The sequence below is a fragment of the Elgaria multicarinata genome, chromosome 2 (assembly GCF_023053635.1).
Source record: "Elgaria multicarinata webbii isolate HBS135686 ecotype San Diego chromosome 2, rElgMul1.1.pri, whole genome shotgun sequence".
Classification (NCBI taxonomy): domain Eukaryota; kingdom Metazoa; phylum Chordata; class Lepidosauria; order Squamata; family Anguidae; genus Elgaria; species Elgaria multicarinata.
This window is the reverse complement of record NC_086172.1, coordinates 84,652,549-84,672,856: the sequence shown is the minus strand read 5'-3', so window position 1 is coordinate 84,672,856 and position 20,308 is coordinate 84,652,549. Positions and strand designations below refer to the sequence as shown.

At 40.5% G+C, this 20,308-nt stretch overlaps 1 protein-coding gene across 1 annotated transcript in view; it reads right to left on the bottom strand.

Annotated features, from left to right (window-relative positions):
• The window catches only part of TESMIN (testis expressed metallothionein like protein), a 39,295-nt gene extending 20,073 nt beyond the window's left edge, over positions 1 to 19,222 (bottom strand). Inside the window, exons 1-6 of the mRNA XM_063118398.1 lie at positions 19,186 to 19,222; positions 16,337 to 16,872; positions 13,490 to 13,607; positions 6,531 to 6,589; positions 5,503 to 5,661; positions 4,749 to 4,887 (exon numbers count right to left, since the gene is read on the bottom strand). Of these exons, the coding sequence (XP_062974468.1) occupies positions 4,749 to 4,887; positions 5,503 to 5,661; positions 6,531 to 6,589; positions 13,490 to 13,607; positions 16,337 to 16,872; positions 19,186 to 19,222 (1,048 nt within the window). The remainder of the gene's footprint in view (positions 1 to 4,748; positions 4,888 to 5,502; positions 5,662 to 6,530; positions 6,590 to 13,489; positions 13,608 to 16,336; positions 16,873 to 19,185) is intronic.
• Between the last annotated feature and the right edge of the window lie 1,086 nt (positions 19,223 to 20,308).

Genomic DNA, 20,308 nt, shown 5'->3' with positions numbered 1-20,308 from the left:
CAGTACGCAGACCCTGCCTCTTCCAAGTTAAGGAAGTCCACTAAGGGGGTACCCTGCCCAAAAGCCCCTAAAATCCTGGAGCCAGCATTGATCATATGCTGCATTATACAGGTTAATATACTAGGAAAGTTGAATATGGAAAATCTTGCCCATGTATCTGCAGTGGGATAAGGGAACTTTAGTATAGGGTTGCGCTTTAGATTTGGATGAATCTCAAATCCAGAACTGAAATGCAGACAGGTTTGGGAGGTGTCGAAATAAAACTGGGACTCCTCCAAAGTGGACTGAATCTGAATAAGAAAAGTTGTGATGGTTTGGGATTTGGAGGAACCCCAAAATTTAAACATTTCTCCCCAAGTCCTCCATATAAGGAAAACACCAGGGTAGCGAGAGGATGCAGGGAGAGAAAGGGATGGAACATGACAGCCAATCAAAGAGGCTAAAGTGCAACATGAATAAAGGGACACGGCAGAGACATTGGGGGGGGGACATTGCGTTTAGGTGTTTCTATGCAAATGCTAGAAGCCTGCGAGCCAAAATGGAAGAATTGGAGTGCTTGGTTTCAAAGGTGAACCTGGACATAGTGGGCATTACACACACCTGGTGGAATGGAGAGAACCAGTGTGATACGGTCATCTCTGGATACAAACTTTACAGGAAGGACAGGGAAGGGTATTCTGGGGGCAGTGTTGCTCTGTACATCAAAGAGGGCATTGTGTCAAGTAGACTAGAGCACCTAAACAGGGAAGACTCTTCCACAAAAGTGCTGTGGTTGACAATGCAGGGCCCAAAACTAATGTAGTGCTAGGAATGTGCTATCGTACCCTAGACCAAAATGCTCAGACTGTCCTTGAGATGGAGAATGAAATCAGGGAGGCATCCAAACAAGGAAATGTTGTAATAATGGGTGACTTCAATTATCCTCACATTGACTGGATAAATTCATATTCCCGTCACAACAAAGAGGTTACATTTTTTGATGTCCTAAATGATTGTGCTCTGGAATAGCTGGTCATGGAACCGACCAGAGGGGAGGCAACCCTGGACTTAATCCTAAGTGGTGCTGCCCAGGACCTAATATGAGATGTAAATAATGTTGAACCAATCAGTTACAATGACCACAGTGGCAGTGCTATCAGATTCAATATATACTTATTGTATATATATAGTGGTATATAAGTGGAAAATAGCACAGGAAATCCAACACATTCACACTTGACTTCAAAAGAGGAAACTTTCTAAAATGAGGGAACTAGTGAAAAGAAAGTTGAAAGGGGGAATCAATCCTTGGAAAATGCATGGAGCTTACTAAAAAGCACAATAATAGAAGCTCAACTAAAATGTATTCCACAGGTTAGGAAAGGTAGCACCAAGTCCAAGAGGTCACCAGCATGCCTAACAAGCAATGTCAAAGAAGCTATTGTAGAAAAGAGGGCTTCCTTCAAGAAATGGAAGTTTTGCCGAAGTGAGGAAAATAAAAGGGAGCACAAGCTGGCACAAAGATATTCAAGCAAATAATAAGAGATGCAAAAAAGCATTTTGAAGAGCACATCACAAATAATATCAAGTCCAACAATAAATAATTATTTTATTTATTTATTACATTTTTACACCGCCCAATAGCCGAAGCTATATCAGAAGCAGGAAAACAGCTAGGGAAGCAGTTGGACTGTTGGATGACAATGGTGTTAAGGGAGTACTGAAGGGGGACACAGAAATTGCAGAGAAGCTGAATGAATTCTTTGCATCAGTGTTCACTACAGAGGATACAGGAGAGATGCCTATGCCTGAACTGATGTTTTCAGGAAGGGAGACTGAGGAACTGAGGCAAATAGTGGTGACAAAAGATGAAGTTCTCAACTTTATTGACAAACTGAAAGCAAATAAATCACCAGGCCCAGATGGTATCCATCCTAGAGTTCTCAAAGAACTCAAATATGAAATTGCAGACCTCCTCACAAAAATATGCACCATGTCCCTAAGCTCAGCCTCTGTACCAGAGGACTGGAAGATGGCCAATGTAACACCAATTTTCAAAAAGGGATACAAGGGGGATCCTGGAAATCTGGTTAGCTTGACATCTGTTCCAGGTAAATTGGTTGAAAACAAAATTAGTAAGCATATAGAAGGGCAGGTCCTGCTGAAGAAGAATCAACACGGCTTCCGCAAAGGCAAGTCCTGTCTCACTAATATACTAGAATTCTTTGAGAGTGTCAACAAACATGTAGACAGGCGTGATCTGGTGGATATTGTTTACTTGGACTTCCAAAGAGCTCCAGCTATTGGGCGGTATAGAAATGTAATTAATAAATAAATAATAAATAATTTGATAAAGTCCCCCACCAAAGACTTCTGAACAAATTTAGTAGTCATGGAATAAAGAGAGAGGTCCTCTTATGGATCAGTAACTGGTTATGGAACAGAAAACAGAGAATAGGAATAAATAGACAATTCTCCCACTGGAGAGAATTAATAATGGGGTCCCACAGGGATCGGTATTGGTACCAATCCTGTTCAACTTGTTCATAAATGATCTGGAATTAGGAGTGAGCAGTGAAGTGGCCAAGTTTGCTGACGACACCAAATTATTTAAGGTTGTTAAAACACAAAGGGATTGTGAAGAGCTGCTCCAAAGGGATCTCTCCAAGCTGGGAGAGTGGGCATCCAAATGGCAGATGCGGTTCAATGTAAGCAAGTGTAAGGTGATGCATGTTGGGGCCAAAAAACAACAACTTCAAGTATAACCTAATGGGATCTGAGCTGGTGGTGACTGAACAAGAAAGAGATCTTGGGATTGTGGTGGACAGCTCGATGAAAATGTCCACCCAATGTGCAGCCGCTGTAAAGAAGGCAAACTCCATGTTAGGCATTACAAGAAAAGGAATTTAGAATAAAATGGCCAGTATCATACTGCCATTATACAAATCTATGGTGTGACCACACTTAGAATGCTGTGTACAGTTCTGGTCACCACACCTAAAAATGGATATTATAGAGCTGGAAAAAGTGCAGAAAGGGGCAACTAAAATGATTAAGGGGCTAGAGTATCTTCCCTTTGAGGGAAGGTTCAACCAACTGGGATTGTTTAGCTTGGAAAAAAGGAGGTTAAGGGGAGACATGATAGAGGTGTACATAATTATGCATGGTGTGGAGAATGTGGATAGGGAGACATTTTTCTCCCTCTCTCAAAATACTAGAACCCAGGGTCATCCCATGAAGCTGATTGGTGGGAGATGCAGGACAAATAAAAGGAAGTACTTCTTCACACAGCACATAGTTAAATTATGGTACTCAGTACCACAAGATGTAGTGATGGCCACCAATTTGGATGGCTTTAAAAGGGGGTTGGATAAAATCCTGGAGGCGAAGGCTATCAATGGTTACTAGCCCTGATGGTTGTGTGCTATCTCCAATATTTGAAGCAGTAAGCCTGTGTGCACCAATTGCTGGGGAACATGGGTGGGAGGGTGCTGTTGCACCATGTCCTGCCTTGTTGGTCCCTGGCCAATGGCTAGTTGGCCACTATGTGAACAGAGTGCTGGACTAGATGGACCCTTGGTCTGATCCAAAATCAGCCCGGGGCTGTGGAAAAGCCGGGCCATAAGCGGATCCGCTTATCCCGGGTCAAGGGAGGACTTAGCCCAGCCTGACCCCGGGATCCCCTGTGCGTCATCTGGATGCACAGCAGGGAGCCCGGGCCTCACACCAGGCTAGGTTCTTGTCTAGCAATAGCCTATGTCTATATCTGGAGCCACCATTTTGTTTTTCTCTCTTTCCCTTGATTTCTCAGTCTTTTCTGTAGTTTTTCTTCTTTTCTCTCTCCCCCTCTCTATCTGGAGCTGTCTATACTGTTTAAAAGCCTGGTGGTGACTACGTGATGGACATGGGGCTTTCCTGCGAAGCTGCACACTGGAAAAGTCAGGGACTTATCCTGACTTTTCCTGCCAGTGTGAATTCACTACAGCTCTTCTACCATCTGTCCTCACTCTGGCATTGTGCCTGGGGGATTCCTGGGCAGAAGGCGACCTGCAATTGATCACTGGAAGTCGAGTGAGGGGCTGGAGGCAGGACTGTTGAACCAAATGGCCGCTGGAAAGCCTGTACTGCCTCCTCCAAAGGGGAGTACTTGTTGCCACCCTGCAGCAGCAATAATGTGGAATTTGGCAGCAGAGTGGCACCAATGTGGTGCCATGAAGGCAGGCTATCTGTCTCTTTCACACTCAAAAATACAATCAGCTTAGGTAATCATAACCAACTTGTAGATCCCAATCCATAAGCAGAACAAAGTTTTAGACCAAGAGTCGGCAACATTTAGTAGTCTGGTGTCCAATTTCCAGTTCTTGGGCTCTACCACTGGGGGTTGCACATTTGCTACCGCCACTGCATCACCTTAATTTGGTGACATGATGGCAGCAAAAAATTGGCAGTTTGCCACCAAAATTCAATGGCAAGCTACTACAGAGATTCAAAAGGGCCATACTTAGCTTGAAGCTTAATTTGGTATTAGAGTCTCTGTAGCAGATTGCCAATGAATTTTGCCACTCTTGATTTAGCGGGTTGCATGTTGCCCACTTCTGCTCTAGATGGTGTCGGATCCCACCAGCATTACAACTATATCAAGTAAGGTGTTGAGACTTGATCAGGTTGCATCATCATTTGAAATATGTAAGTCTATCTTTAGACTTCCTAGGGAACGCTACAGATGCAGCTACATAACAAATAGTTGGAATAATATCTGAAATGTTTTTATATTTTCAAAATTTTGATACCTGGCTGAAGATACTTATGCTGCTCTTGCTGAGATACCAAATGAATTGCTTTCATTTCTCTAGTGTCTGTATTGTTTATACAGAGTATATGAGTACCACCCTTCAGTTGACAGATTATCTGGAATGCAAAACCAATTAATAATTTTCAGTAGCTTTCATTTTGAACACAACAGATTTATATAAAGAAGAAGTTCTCCCTGGAATGTTTACTTTCCTTAAAGTTGGCTTGCTAAGTTGACAATGAATCTTTCTGTATTGTTGGGAAATTGTGCATGACTTGTTTAGTTATGCTCACATTTCTGTTAATGAAAATTAGCAATGCTATGTTCATGTATAGTAAGTCTCATTGAACTCAGAGGGCCCAAGTAAATCTGTTTAAGACTACACTGTTGTGTACTAAATAATTAAAAATATGGTTGACTTTGTCTGCTTCTGTGTATGAGAGAAAGAGAGGGAGAAGGAGAGACCACCCACCAGCTCTGGTCATGCCTACTGTCAGTATGCAGGCCCAACTAACCATTTACCACTGCATGTGACTCTCAGGGGCAAAACAGTTGCCCAACAAAACTATCTAGTGGGCACTCTTTTCTTACTGCCTGTGCATTACCACCTAGAGCAGGTTACTCTGTAAGGCCCTGTTAGTTTCAGTGTACAATAACAACCAACAGACAATCATGCTGAGTTTTCTTGTGAAACGGTTTGCAGTTTGTTATTGTTAAAAGACAATAGTTACCACTTGAGGGTTGGAATAATTTCTGTGTGAACAGGTGGGTTCTTCTACTGCATTTTGTGAAACTGCCAGGCTGTGGCTCGTTTCTCCATTAGAATTTTGAAAAACTGCTTCTTCTGAGTTATTAGCTGTAATACTAACAACTGCCTCTCTGACCTCATCCTGAAAAGTAAGCAATTTCATATTTTAAAAGGCACATGTTATAATATAATGTTAAGAAAATTGTAGTAAAAAAAATCAAAACTGCTTAAATCACATATTTGATAAGAAATATGCTCAAACTGATAAATGTCATTGTTGCAGTTATTTTTTAATGTTCAGTTTACTTCTAAAGAAGAGCAGAGAAATCATGGGGAAACAATCTTAAATAATTAAATTTCCACACTGATTTGAGGCATTTAAATGATAGCACTAATAAATCACAGGAATCCTATCTAATCACAATTTTATTGATCCTAAGGATTGAGTATAAATATTAACTCTGCAAGGGTTTTTATATCTGTGTCCTAGAAACAACATTCATTTGTAAGAATGTAAGAAAAGCCAAGGCCTTCCTTATGTTCTGATACTCATTATATACTTGGACTTTTAAAAAGCTTTTGAGAAAATCCCTCATCAAAAGCTCCTGAGTAAACTTAGCAGATATAGGATACAATGATGCCCAGAAGCTTTGGCTATCAGGCAGTATAGAAATGCAATAACTAACTAGTCTCCATGACCTGTTTGCTTCTTTGTTTGTTTAAAGTATTTTTATCCCTCCTTTCTATCAAATGGTGGCTTACAAACAGTAAAACAAATAAACATAATAAATACTATAAAGGTATACATTTCAGACATATGTAAGGCAAATGTAGAGCAGATAAAATATAGAGAGCTTTAAAATACAAGACAAACATCTGCCAAAAAATAAAAAAAACCTTTGTGTAGCATCAACAATGGGGCAGGTAAATTGGCAGAAATTCAGTGACCTTCTGTTTGTGAAACTGTGGATCCAACAAAATAGCAAAATGAAAAGTCAAGTGTATACTTACAAGTTCATCACAAACAGAAGCAGTATCCTGAGGTAAAGCACTAATACCATTGCAAGGTTCTATTATACAAAACAGAATTAAAGAAAAATTATGTGGACAACATTAGCTATTAATGATTCTTTGCATATTGAATATAACTGATTGGGTCCAGGAAGAAAAGGGCATTGGAAGTGCAGTAATATTAGGCCCAATTCAAACCCACTTCCTCTTATATAAATCTGAATTCTCCCTTAAAAGGAGTTTCACTGGGGTAATTATTTTTAGTAAATTTTCATCTGATCTTGACAATTTCTAAACAATTAAAAAATTAAATGTGTTTAAAATGAATATAAGCTCAAAGATAAACATGTTATTTGAAAATGAAACAAACGGATAACTTCTTAAAATAAATTGAAAAGAACATCATTACATAGTGTAATGGCTTGAAAAGCTTAGTCTCACAAAATTAATTCTTACTGTTTTACTCTGTACAGCACCATGTACATTGATGGTGCTATATAAATAATAATAATAATAATAATAATAATAATAATAATAATAATAATGTGAGCTGTTTTTAACTTTTCAGTGAAAAGGAGCTCATAGATTATATAGTTATGTACCCATCTAGTTGCACGAAACAACATGCCACTAGATGGGGATGTTTGCATCAAATTACAAAAACAACCAGTTCAAAGGGAAACAGATGAACATCAAAGAGAAACAGATGGGCATTGCAGCACAACAACTGCATGTGCAGAAGCCTGCTGGATCAGAGAATATGCTGTTGTTATTTAAAGGACTCAATCTAGGATTGGTAAATAGTGAATATTATTTTTAGAAACAATTGATTTAATTAAATAAACTAGATGGCCTGCTGTGAAGGAGTGTTTTATCAGATCTTGCTCAGTTCCTAACGACTGGCTCAGCAAACCAAAAGGAAGCTCCATAGAGAGAGCAGCTCAGACCAGACACCTGCAGCAGCAGGGAAGGAGAACAGGTTGTGTGATTGCACTGAAGACTGCTTAAAGAACTTCAGCAGCTTTCTCCAAGTCCCTAGACTTGAATAACCAGCTTGGAGAACCTCCAGGTATAACCTCCAAGTATTTTGAAATACACTTTCTATAATCTATAATCATTAGCCATGCTGGCTGGGGTTGATGGGAGTTGTGATACAAAATATCTGGAGGACTTTGGGTTGAGGAAAGCAAAACCTGCCTTTTTTCCCTTCTTCTTTTTCCATTACTTCTGCACAGTCCCATTTATGGAGAATAGCAAGCTATTTTATCTGGAGACAGGGCAGGTGACCTCACATAACACAAAACTCAGCATAGCCCTTCTGAATGATGCATCTGCTCAAGCCCGAAACATCAAGTACATAATGTTTGCTGAACAGTGAAGACTCTGGCCACATAGCATTCTGGGACAGCTCAGGAAATAAACCCCTTTGATGAATGCTATGGAATATGCTACAGCCTTTGTTAAGTTTAAAAAATGTCAATTACAGTTTGATCCATTCTCTCATGCCAAATTGGCTATATGGGGAAACCCAGATTTAATCATTGGAGGGAAAGCATTTCTGTGGACATGGATGGGAAAGATTATTTTTACTCTGGATCAATAAGCTCAGATGATGAGTTTTTGCCTTTTTCAGACTTGTGTGTTAAATATAATTTACCTGCTATGGCCCAATGGCAATACTTGCAACTGCAACACCTGCTGGAATCTAGCTTTGGTCCAGCTGCTCTTACAGCTTTGGAGCCTCCAGCACTGTTAGAAACACTTACAACAGATGAACTGACACCTCGATCCATGACCCATATATCAGCTGAACTGACACGTCGATCCACGACCCATAGTAGCAGTAAGTAAATATGATACCCATAGTTTACGACTGGACTGGAATAGAGAATTGGAGTGCCCTATCTTGCCTAACCAATGGACAGTTGCCCTGACATCTGTCTCTGAAGTGTCTATGGATCTCAGGTTACGTCTTATTCAGGAAAAAAAATTGTTTCAGGTTTATTGGACTCCACAACGCCTTTTTAATAAGGGTTTGTCTAACTTGCACAATTGTTGGAGACGTAATGCATCTAATGCTTCTTTAACTCATATGTTTTGGCAATGCCCTATAGTTGCCCCTTTTTGGGAGGAGGTAACAATAAGGATGAACTGTGTACTGAAACGATCTATAATACAGAACAACGTGCATGTCCTCCTAAATGACTTACCGGCTTCATGGAAGTTAACACATGGTTACCACAGATGGATCTTCAGAGCCCTTATGACAGCCAAAAGACTTATATCACATTGAAAGGACAAATCTACACCTCCCATAATGCAATGGATTGAGGACTTAATAACATTATCAACTTTTGAATGGGTGTTGAATAGACACAACTTGCAAGTGGACAAATACACGGATATCTGGTCTGCTTTTCTTGAAACCTTTGTATAACTCTCTCCCTTTTTTTAAAATGAACGATACACATGATAGAAATCAATGATAATCCTATATACGTAAGATATGTTTTTTTTCTGTTTTCCCAATGTATTTTCTGTTCTATTTTGTTAATATTCACAATAAAAAGGGAGGAAAGTTTAAAAATAGATTCCAGCCAGGATAGTTGAATTGATTAGTTAATAGCTGGGTTTGATTGTGGATAAGGAAAGCAAAAGGCAACAGTGATAGGGGGAGATATGCCCAATTAAATGCAAAATTCCAGAGGTTAGCCAGAAGAGTTAAGGAATTATTTTTAAACAAGCAATGTGCGGAAGTGGAAGAAGACAATAGAATAGGAAGGACAAGAGACCTCTTCCAGAAAATTAGAAACATCGGAGGTAAATTCCAGGCAAAAATGGGTATGATCAAAAACAAAGATGGCAAGGACCTAACAGAAACAGAAGACATCAAGAAAAGGTGGCAAGAATATACGGAAGATCTGTATAGGAAGGATAATAATATCGGGGATAGCTCAGACGGTGTGGTCAGTGAGTTAGAGCCAGACATCCTGAAGAGTGAGGTCGAATGGGCCTTAAGAAGCATTGCTAATAACAAGGCAGCAGGAGATGATGGTATCCCAGCTGAACTGTTTAAAACATTGCAAGATGATGCTGTCAAGGTGATGCATGCAATATGCCAGCAAATTTGGAAAACACAAGAATGGCCATCAGACTGGAAAAAAATCAAATTATATCCCCATACCAAAAAAGGGAAACACTAAAGAATGTTCCAACTATCGTACAGTGGCACTTATTTCACATGCCAGCAAGGTAATGCTCAAGATCCTGCAAGGTAGACTCCAGCAATTCATGGAGCGAGAATTGCCAGATGTACAAGCTGGGTTTAGAAAAGGCAGAGGAACTAGAGACCAAATTGCCAATATCCGCTGGATAATGGAGAAAGCCAGGGAGTTCCAGAAAAACATCTATTTCTGTTTTATTGACTATTCTAAAGCCTTTGACTGTGTGGATCATAACAAACTGTGGCAAGTTCTTGGTGGTATGGGGATACCAAGTCATCTTGTCTGCCTCCTGAGGAATCTGTATAACGAACAAGTAGCAACAGTAAGAACAGACCACGGAACAACGGACTGGTTTAAGATTGGGAAAGGAAGTATGGCAGGGCTGTATACTCTCATCTTACCTATTCAACTTGTATGCAGAACACATCATGCGACGTGCTGGGCTTGACGAATCCAAGGCTGGAGTTAAAATTGCAGGAAGAAACATTAACAATCTCAGATATGCAGATGACACCACTTTGATGGCTGAAAGCGAGGAGGAGCTGAGGAGCCTTATGACAAAGGTGAAAGAAGAAAGTGCAAAAGCTGGGTTGCAGTTAAACCTCAAAAAAACCAAGATTATGGCAACCAGCTTGATTGGTAACTGGCAAATAGAGGGAGAAAACGTGGAGGCAGTGACAGACTTTGTATTTCTGGGCGCAAAGATTACTGCAGACGCCGACTGCAGCCAGGAAATCAGAAGACGTTTACTTCTTGGGAGGAGAGCAATGACAAATCTTGATAAAATAGTTAAGAGCAGAGACACCACACTGACAACAAAGGTCTGCATAGTTAAAGCAATTGTATTCCCCGTAGTAACCTATGGCTGTGAGAGCTGGACCATAAGGAAAGCTGAGTGAAGGAAGATAGATGCTTTTGAACTGTGGTGTTGGAGGAAAATTCTGAGAGTGCCTTGGACTGCAAGAAGATCAAACCAGTCCATACTCCAGGAAATAAAGCCAGACTGCTCACTTGAGGGAATGGTATTAAAGGCAAAACTGAAGTACTTTGGCCACATAATGAGAAGACAGGATACCCTGGAGAAGAGGCTGATGCTAGGGAAAGTGGAAGGCAAAAGGAAGAGGGGCCGACCAAGGGCAAGATGGATGGATGATATTCTGGAGGTGGCAGACTTGACCTTGGGGGAGCTAGGGGTGGCAACGGCTGACAGAAAGCTCTGGCGTGGGCTGGTCCATGAAGTCACGAAGAGTCGGAAACGACTGAACGAATAAACAACAATCACCCAGCAAAAACAATTAGGTCAACACTGGATGACCCCATTTTAGGACTATCATAACAAATAACGAGGCAAGGGTTTAACCAGAAACTAGCAGTGCTCTTAAAAAAAAACTGGTCCTCTATTCACATCTAGAAGATGCAGTGAGTGCTGTAAGCTCAATAAGGGATTTGGTTAAAAACTAGAAGAACAACCTCCTGATTCAAATGGATGTCCAAACTACATTAGGAACAAAAGACAAAACTGGTTTGAGCACTTCACGAAGAGATCAGTAGGGTGGATCTGAACTAATGGTATGGAATTAACTTGCCCTCTTAGCAGAAGTAATTACCACAAGAAAGGCAAACTTAAAGGTCTTCAGGTAAAGGTCATAAGCATTAATTGGTTTGTAGGTCTTTGAAATCAGCTAAGCCAAAATATTTGAAAGACTTCACGAAAGTTGAGGAGCTTGGACAAAAATGTTTAAATGAATTGATGACAATTTGAGAAAAAAGAGAACAGCGTCAATGGGACACAGAAAAGCAGAGATACGTAAACCTTGAGTGAAGAGGGGGCTGTGTAACATGCCATTGCCCTGAATTTACATACCCAGCTGCTGGTATCATTGGTCTTTGTACTAAAAGGCCCTCACTACTGAAAGAGAGATCCTCAATATATGAGCAAACCTCCTGAGTTCGATGATGGCTGCAACCATCTGTGATGCTGCAGAGCAATGGAATCTGCCATAGCCTTAAGGCTACAGTCTGTCATATGATAAGATTGGCTACTTTGTAAGGCAATAAGTCTTCTAAGACTCATGCAAGTTATCTCTTGTCATCTGGGAGGTGATCCAAACCTGAGGAAGCCTTTTCCCAAAAGAAATGTTGACAACAAGACACACATGACTGTAATGTCTGATAATTTGCAATATGACATGAAAGGGCAGCAGAGGACAAACATTTCCAACCCATGACAACTAGCTTGTGGCCCTCCTGATCTATTGGGAACAAGTGTAGATTCTACCTTGCCTTTACTATGTTAGAGTTTAACGCTGGGTGTTTGAAGACAAAAGCACATTTGACTTGCTGTAACTCATAAATATTTTCAAGCCTCTTAGAGGTGGGAACTATAGATGACAGCTTGTCCCATGATTCTTTAGTGAACCCAACAGGAATTATGTGGTTACTGCAGTAACAAAGTATGCGGTGTCAACTCCAGTGATTGGCTGGAAGACATGATTACATTGACGTCTACACTTGATTGAGACAAGACTCAAAATTGCTGAAATGAGTTCTGCCAGTGCAGTAGTAATTTGGCAAACCGAGTGAAGGTTTCCAACTTTGAGAAGTCCTGTGTCATAATGGGATGACTATGCATATTGATCCCAAGAACTCCTACACTCAAAATTGATAGTGGGGATTGCAGGAAAAAGTTGATGGTGAAGATTGCAGTATAGAGATAGCTCATTTTCAGTCAAATCCCAATAGGACTTGGAGTTGAAAAATAGTCAGTTCTGGGTGATGGTAGTAGCAGCAGCCTTGGGCAGATGTACAAGAGCCCAGGATAATCCTTCTAGAGCCTGGAAATGTATGGCAATTGCTCTTCTATTGGAGAGCAAGTAATAGTCATACTGCTTGGAAGGAGATGGACATGTTACCTGATAGTGAGTAGACCTTTTGTGGTATTCTTTTTTTCATCACTATTTGGCATTGGAGGCAAATGTCTATCATGTGTCCCTTGCTCAAGCAGAAAAAGCAATAATTGTGTCAATCTAATGTACAGAGCTTGTTGCCACAACCTGTGCCTGTTGCACAATAGATGCCTTGCCAGTGATGAGAAGGCAAAGATCACCAAGCTGAAATAAACACAACATTTGAGAGAGAGAGAGAGAGAGAGAGAGAGAGAGAGAGAGAGAGAGAGAGGACTAAGAATAGAGGAAAGGGGGAATAAAAGAAAACAAGGGGGAAACCAAAATGCTTAACTTCGTTACTGAGAGAAAGTTCAGACAATGCAAGAAGGAACTGAGCAGGAAAGAAGGGCCATGCCCCTCTAAGCATGTGCCTTGAGGACTGGAGGTGGGAGCCCTTTCAAAATGTTTTACTGCATAGCTCTAGTATATTCCAAACATTGCTCTGTAGAGCCACAAAACTATATGTGGGACAGCACAGAAAAACCACACAGAGGAACGTTATTGTTTCTGGCATAGTGCTACATGCATCACAAGTGTCATCCATTGCTGTCAGATTTAGAAAACAAAGTTTCAACTGAAACAACTTGGAAGCCAAAAATCCAATTTTTCCACTGGAAAGGGTAAATATAGGACAAACAAAAGGGAAAAGGTTACATAGTTTTTGTTACTGTAACAATAAACAATTTAGCACTATTAAGAGTTCTAAAACTCTTCTATTCACAGAAGGGATTCTCTGGATCCAACCCAATAGAGGCAAACACATAATAACTAACATTTCAAAAACACTTACCGTCAAAGCTGCCTGATAACGGTTGTGACATTGGAGAACTATTAATAATTCCTTTGATTTGGTCACAAGAAACACAATTATTCAAACCTGCAGGTGGAGCTAATAATGGTCTCAATACCTGAAAGAAAGCATACCATTCAAATTTAATATATAATCTTTTTATAGTGTAATAAGAATTTTATTTATAATACTTTCATGCCACTTAATATACTAAAATACCTAAGCAGTTCACATTAAAATATAATTATAAAAACAAGACAAAATAATTAAATTACAACAATATGTTCAGTTATAGGAGTTCAGTGGATCCAATAAAATGGCAATTCTAGAAACACATACAGAGAAATCAGCTACATGGTGTTGTTATTATATTTCTAAAAATCAAAAGTATATCCTTTGCCTTTATTTTATACTCCAAGGTACTTCCAGATCAGGGGTGACATGCATCCCCAAAGTAGGAGTATTACAAGTCCCATCTATCTTACCAAACCAATCCCATCACACCTTCCCATATCTCAACTCACCCAAGCTTCTCATATCCACTTGATCCCATGGAAGATTTTCCACTGGAAGCCCCTTTAAATCAAGATAGCTAAATGGAGTCTCCATGTTCATTATAACTCTGAATACCAGTTGTTGGGGAATAAACAACAGGGGACAACTGTTGCCTTCATGTTGGTTGGAAACAGTGCCAAGTAGGCAAATGACTCTCCCCAAAATACACAGTAAGTACAAGACCCGGTAAGTACAAGACACAGTACGGTGTGACCCATTCCTTTAGTCCACCCCCATTTGCTGCTGCAATATCCATTTTTCCATATACAAATTTGAGACTTTGAAGATCATCAGATGATGGATGTGTGTATGTGTTTCCCTACTTTCGCTTTGCCTCCTGCTTCTGTCCCGCAGTAAGAACAAGCAGCTTCCTCCTTCACATGGGGAAGAAAGAGGAAGCAAGCAATGACTGCATGGCCCATTCAGTGGGTGTTTTTATCACACAGGTTCTCCTGCACACAACAGGAAATGGTGGCAAGTTTCATTATAGCCAAAAAATAATCAGATTTGATAAGGCTTATTTTGTGACAGAAAGGAGCAGAAGAGTGTGGGAGGAATGCTGCATCATCAAAATGCCCTGCGAAGAACCATGAGTGGCCAGTTGCAAGCTTGCGATAAAACGCTTGTCAGAAGCTCAAATATATTTAGCATTCATTCACGTTGATTTTTAATACATTTAATGCCATTTTTGTACTTATCTGGTGACTTGGCATACTGTGAAAGAAGCTGTAAGTGTTCCAGACTGGCAGTTTACATTTAGAAGAACCTCTGAGATCAGACCAATAGTCCATCTAGTCCACTATCCCATTTCCAACAACCAGATGCTGCCAGAAAGTCCACAAATGGAATATGAAGGCAACATCCCTCTTCCACTGTCACTTCCCAGGAACTAGTATTCAGTGGTGTACTATCTCTGAACACTGAGGTCCCATATAGTCTATTCTCCATGAATTTGACTAATTCTCTTTTAAAGCCATCTACACTATGTCATAGGAACATAGAAAACTGATTTACACCAGGCCATTGGTCCATGTAACATAGTATTGTCAACACTAATTAGCAGCAGCCCTCCAGGATTTCAGTCAGGAATCTTTCCCAGTCCTAACTAGGCATGTCAGGGCCTAGGCCTGGGACATCTGCCTGTAAAGCATGTTCTCTACCACTGGGCTATGACCCATTCCCTTTTAATTAGGTGAACATGAGTTCAAGAATTATGAAAACAGGTGAGAAACTTCTCTATGCCACATGAATAATTTTAGAATGCCTCCCTTTAGTTGCTGTTTTTCTAAACTAAGAAGCCATGAAGCTGTGTGCCCAAAGACACCATTCTTGGCACCTGCCAGGCTCCTGCCCCTCCTAATTTTAATTTTATTTCTTAAGATTTTAAAGTTTTTTTTTTTAAAAAAAACTGGTAGCATGCTGAAACTCAAAGTAGTGCCCTCCAACACAATAATTATTTGGCTTAAAAAGAGCACTTTTCTCTTTTGGAGCTTAGCTCCTGTCTTTGCCTTGTACTTAGATTCTTGGGGAAGTTACTTTTCTTTTAATCTTATCAGTTGCCTTCTGAGAAATGAGTATTTTGTGACTGACCAAGCCCTACTCCCATGGCACCCATTTTGTGAGAACAGTCATGACACTCAGAATTCCAAATGTGTGCACTACCCCAAGAGGTTGGGGACCACTGTCTTTTTTGTCTTTTATGTGATCTGTAAAAATGTTTTGTTGCAGTCTGCATGACATTCCATGACTCAGCACTTCCTGTTTATTTCTTTTAAAAAACAAGGCCATGCATCTCATTACAAACTTTTGAATGATTGGTTTAGGGCAAGCTTCGGAAGTTCAGAAATTTAGTTCCACCAACACGTGAATAGGACTTTTCAGTATAACACATGGCAAAGGATGTTTCATGCTGTGAAGGAAAGGCTAGATTGTTGGTAACAGAAAGCCTGTTTCTGCACATGGACTCTTGCTAGTAGAATGTCCATAGATTATTATGTTCCTTTGTTACTAATTTAAAAAATGTATTTGTGAAATATGAAATATAGTTATATGGTCTAAACATCATTTTACTGGTTCAAAAATATTCTTCCCATTCTCAGGACATTCATAAAGAATTATAAAATATACTTAGGGCCAAATATACATCATACCATATCTCATGTAACAGAATACAGCATTCCTAAAATGTCTTACATTCAATCAAGACGCACTGCATTTTTATCTCATGCAATTAAAATGCAACAATTAATTTTAAGGCACATATATTTTGATTAAATAAAAGTCCAATCTTACTGGTATTATGTCTACATTTGTATTGACTGTTCCTTCAGGAGAGGTGGTGCCAAGAGATAGCACAGAATTTCTATGTTGTGTCAAGGAAGATGGAAAATGGATCTTGCATGAGTGCAGTTGCAATTGTGGTAAATATGCACATGTTGCTTCTTCTGAAAGAGTCTCTTCTGGTAACCCCTGATATTTTCCAAGGACTTCATCACGATAATCTTGTGTACATGACTCCATTTTTACTTCAAGCACTGCATTTTCATTTTCTCTATTTAAAGTATATTTCAAGTGATCAATTGTAGAACTTAAACAGGTATCTTGACTGGAGTGGAATCGTTCTTCAACTGGTTTATTAATTAAATCATTCTTCAGGCTAAGGTTTTCAGAACTAAATGCATTTACTAGTCCGTTATCCATTCTTGAAACTCCACTAAGAGTTATATGATTTTCCACAGGTACAGTTAAACTTGCAGACTGGTTGTGCTTGATATCTGTGAAGATTTCTAATTGTCCTAAGCCAATTTTTATCTTGGTAGGTGTGTCAGCTTCAAAGTAAACAAACAAAAATAAGCAAGAAAACATATGCAACATAAGGCTCCAATTTGAAGCATGTACTCAGTGCTTATGTACATACTGTGTTACATAGAAAAGATTTCACTCTGGTAATTTGTGTAAATTCAGAATACAAACCAGCCCTAGGGGCTGTCTATAAGTCTTCTAACCCCACAGTGGCTGTGCAGTAGTGCCGGGTCAGTTATACACTGCCACTGACCTACAGCTACCACAGGGCTTTTCATTAAAGCTGCACGGTAAAAAAGTTGGGAACTTAACCTGACTTTTTACTTCAATGTGAGGTCACCTAGGGCTTCATCTTAATGAGCATGTGAGGAAAGCACATTGCTCTTATTCTCCCCAGTATGATGAAATCGGCTCCATCAGTGTTATACAGCAGAGCTGGCTGTCCCTAAAACCAGGATTTTCAGTGCTGAGAAAAACATACTTCTGGATGAGGGGGGAAGATAATAGCTCCCACCCCTCTCCCACTATGCCCAGTGTTCTGAGAAGAAGCAAAAATCTGCTGTGTTTCTGTCAGTTTGCTCTAAGGGGGCAAAATTGGGGTGGGGGTGCTCTCATAGGGAGACTACCCCTCCATTTCAACCCATTCCAGCAAACTGTCAGGCAGCAGATCTCAGGAGATGCACTGCTGTGCATCAGCAAAGTAAAGGATAAAAACTCTCTACAAATGAGCAGATCTACCCTTCAGATCCTGCTCTGGATAACTTGAGATTTTTGCTTTTTCTTAGAAGTGGGCATAATGGGGGAGGGAAGCTATTATTCTGCCCTCTCCTCCCTCAAGTATGCTTTTCTCAGCACTGAAAATCCGGGTTTTAAGGACAGCTAGCTCTGCCATATAACACTGATGGAGCAGAGCAGATTTCATCATACTGCAGAGAATAAGAGCAATGTCTTAGCATGTCATGTGAACCAGGACTTAGCATGATGTATGAACCATTCCTAACCATGGTAGCTATATAACCATGGTTTAAAAGCACTTGCTATTTGCTGCAAAAGGGTTAGCAGCCTAACCATGACTTAGTGTGTTGTCTGAACAGGCCCCCAAAGAAGTAGAATTTTAATGTTTTGATCTTCTGTATGAGGGGTGGTTTAGATATTTTTAAAATAAATAAATAAGTATCCAGAGTTGTGTGAGTACAGTTCCAAAATGAGAAACCTTACTGTGCAAACCAAATGGGTATTGTTGGCAGGTTAGCATCAGTACTGGAATCAAAACCAGCAAGAGGATAGCATACTGAATAAACAGGTAACAAAAGTATAGTGGAAAGGTACAAAATGTATGGTTTTTAAAATTGTAGATTGTTATATCAGCTTTCCAAAATGTTCAGATTAGACCTTTACAATCCTACCAATTTAGAACAGTATTGTTTGTGTCTGGGTAGATTGATGCATTCTACCCCGACCTGAACAAAAACTGTGGGTAGACATTAGAAGCCAAAAAAGAAAAGGAAAAAAGTGCGTTGTGTGGTGACAACTTCCCATATTATAAATTAATGCCCCTAATCTATAATATGTGAAATTATCACCACACAACATACTAATGTCTGAAGTGACTACATGTTTCAGCATATGTATACAAATCTATAGGTATGTGTAGCTGCTTCAAATGTGCCTTTCTGCATTATGCATGAGGTATACTTTAATAATCACAGGTGCTTCCAGACAAGGATTTTATTGTGAAACCTCCCTGCTTTGTTCATGGCATTTTACTGAAGGCTGGGGTGGGTGGGTCTAGATGATGTATTTCATTTATAACCCTCCCATGCATTCCCACCCTTTCTTCCATCTTTTTCTTTCCAGAGAAAATCCACTGAGGAAAAGGCAGAAGAGCTGCGCAATGTCTTTTCAGCTGGAAGCACCCCGGTTCTCCTCAGATCTACATGTATTTTAAGCTTCAGCTTTCACCACATGCGCAGACATCTGAGAACAGTGCTCAGTCACGGTCCCCTCATGTGTACCTCTAGTGGAATATGGGTGGCTTCACACTTTACAAACCAATTGTGTCTGCCATGATACCCATGTGTACACAAATGTTTAGCGAGTGTCTGCTGCTCACGGTTTATAAATCTGCTGCAGGAAACACAAATAGTCCCCACCCCTGGGCAAACCCGATGGCCGCATAGTGGGGAAAGGCTCTCAATGCAGCCACCTCAAGTTGTGTGGAGGCACTCTTAATTCATTATGGATGAAGTAGAGCCGCCATCCCACCTCCTTCATGTGTGTATTATCTCTTATAATATCGCTGCAAAGCTGTGTCTGTTTCTTGCTCTCCCCCCCCTCACCTTCCCCCTCCACAGCTTCCCGCCTTTTGCTTTCCATCGCTATTATGGAAGCGCTCCTCGTAGTTTGTGAAGGAGCCGTTGGTGGGGGCTGGGGAGTTGAGGCGGAGCTATGAGGGCACGCGCCAGTTTCTGTTACAAATTTCCCTGAAAGGTACCTTGAGGGATTGCACGCGCCGGCCGAACAATAACGTCCCCTCGCTGGGACCGCACGTTTTAACGGAGGGAAATCTGACGTGCACTGAAGGGGTGGGGGCTTATTTCCCTCTTCACTGGCCGTCTCTCTTCCCGTATCCTGTCAGGCTTTGTTAGGCAGGGAGCGTTTTCCAGTACAACAAGTCACGACAAGCTAGAGCAGCGCGTCGTGTAGACAAGAGCCATTTTAAACGCCTCTTTCTTGAAACCGCCCCTTCCTTCACATCCTTAGAAGTTGCTTTTCTTAAGGTGGCGGCCAGCTCCTGGGCTGGGTGATGCAAGTTAGCATTCGCTTAAAAACCGATTCACCGGTGAAAATGAGAGGCGCTGCATTGCGCTCCAGTATCACGCACACTCCCTCTCGAAGATATCCGAGGAGGCTGCGCTATTTAGGATGCAATCTTATCCATGTTTAGGCAGAAAAAAATAACTGAATAATTGTTATACTCCTCCCACCCCATATGCTTCTACAGTATAGATCTAGAACGTATTTTAGAATCAAGCAACCCGGGCAGGAAAGCGTGCCTCTTTGTCTGTCGCCGCAAAATCAGAGTCATGTGGCAACTTAAAGACGAACGAGTTTCTCGTAGCATAAGCTTTCGTGAACTGTAGACCGCTTCATATGACATCTTAAGTGTTACTCTTAAGCTCCAAATACATACACAGAGCAATACCCACAGCAACGACCCTTTGGCTACTGTACTCTGCCTTCTCTACCGTATTCATTTTCTGTCTTCCACATTTAAAAGCCAGCAAGTTGCTTCTTTTAGATAAAATCACACTAGAAATTATAGCTGTCTTACAGCATTTTATCTACAATTAAAAATATACAGTGTGTGAATATTGGCAGGCTGTAGTGGATGGTACCTTGTATTCATGTATTGACACTGGAGATAGCACATCTGCTTTCTCACTGCAGAGCATTTAATTT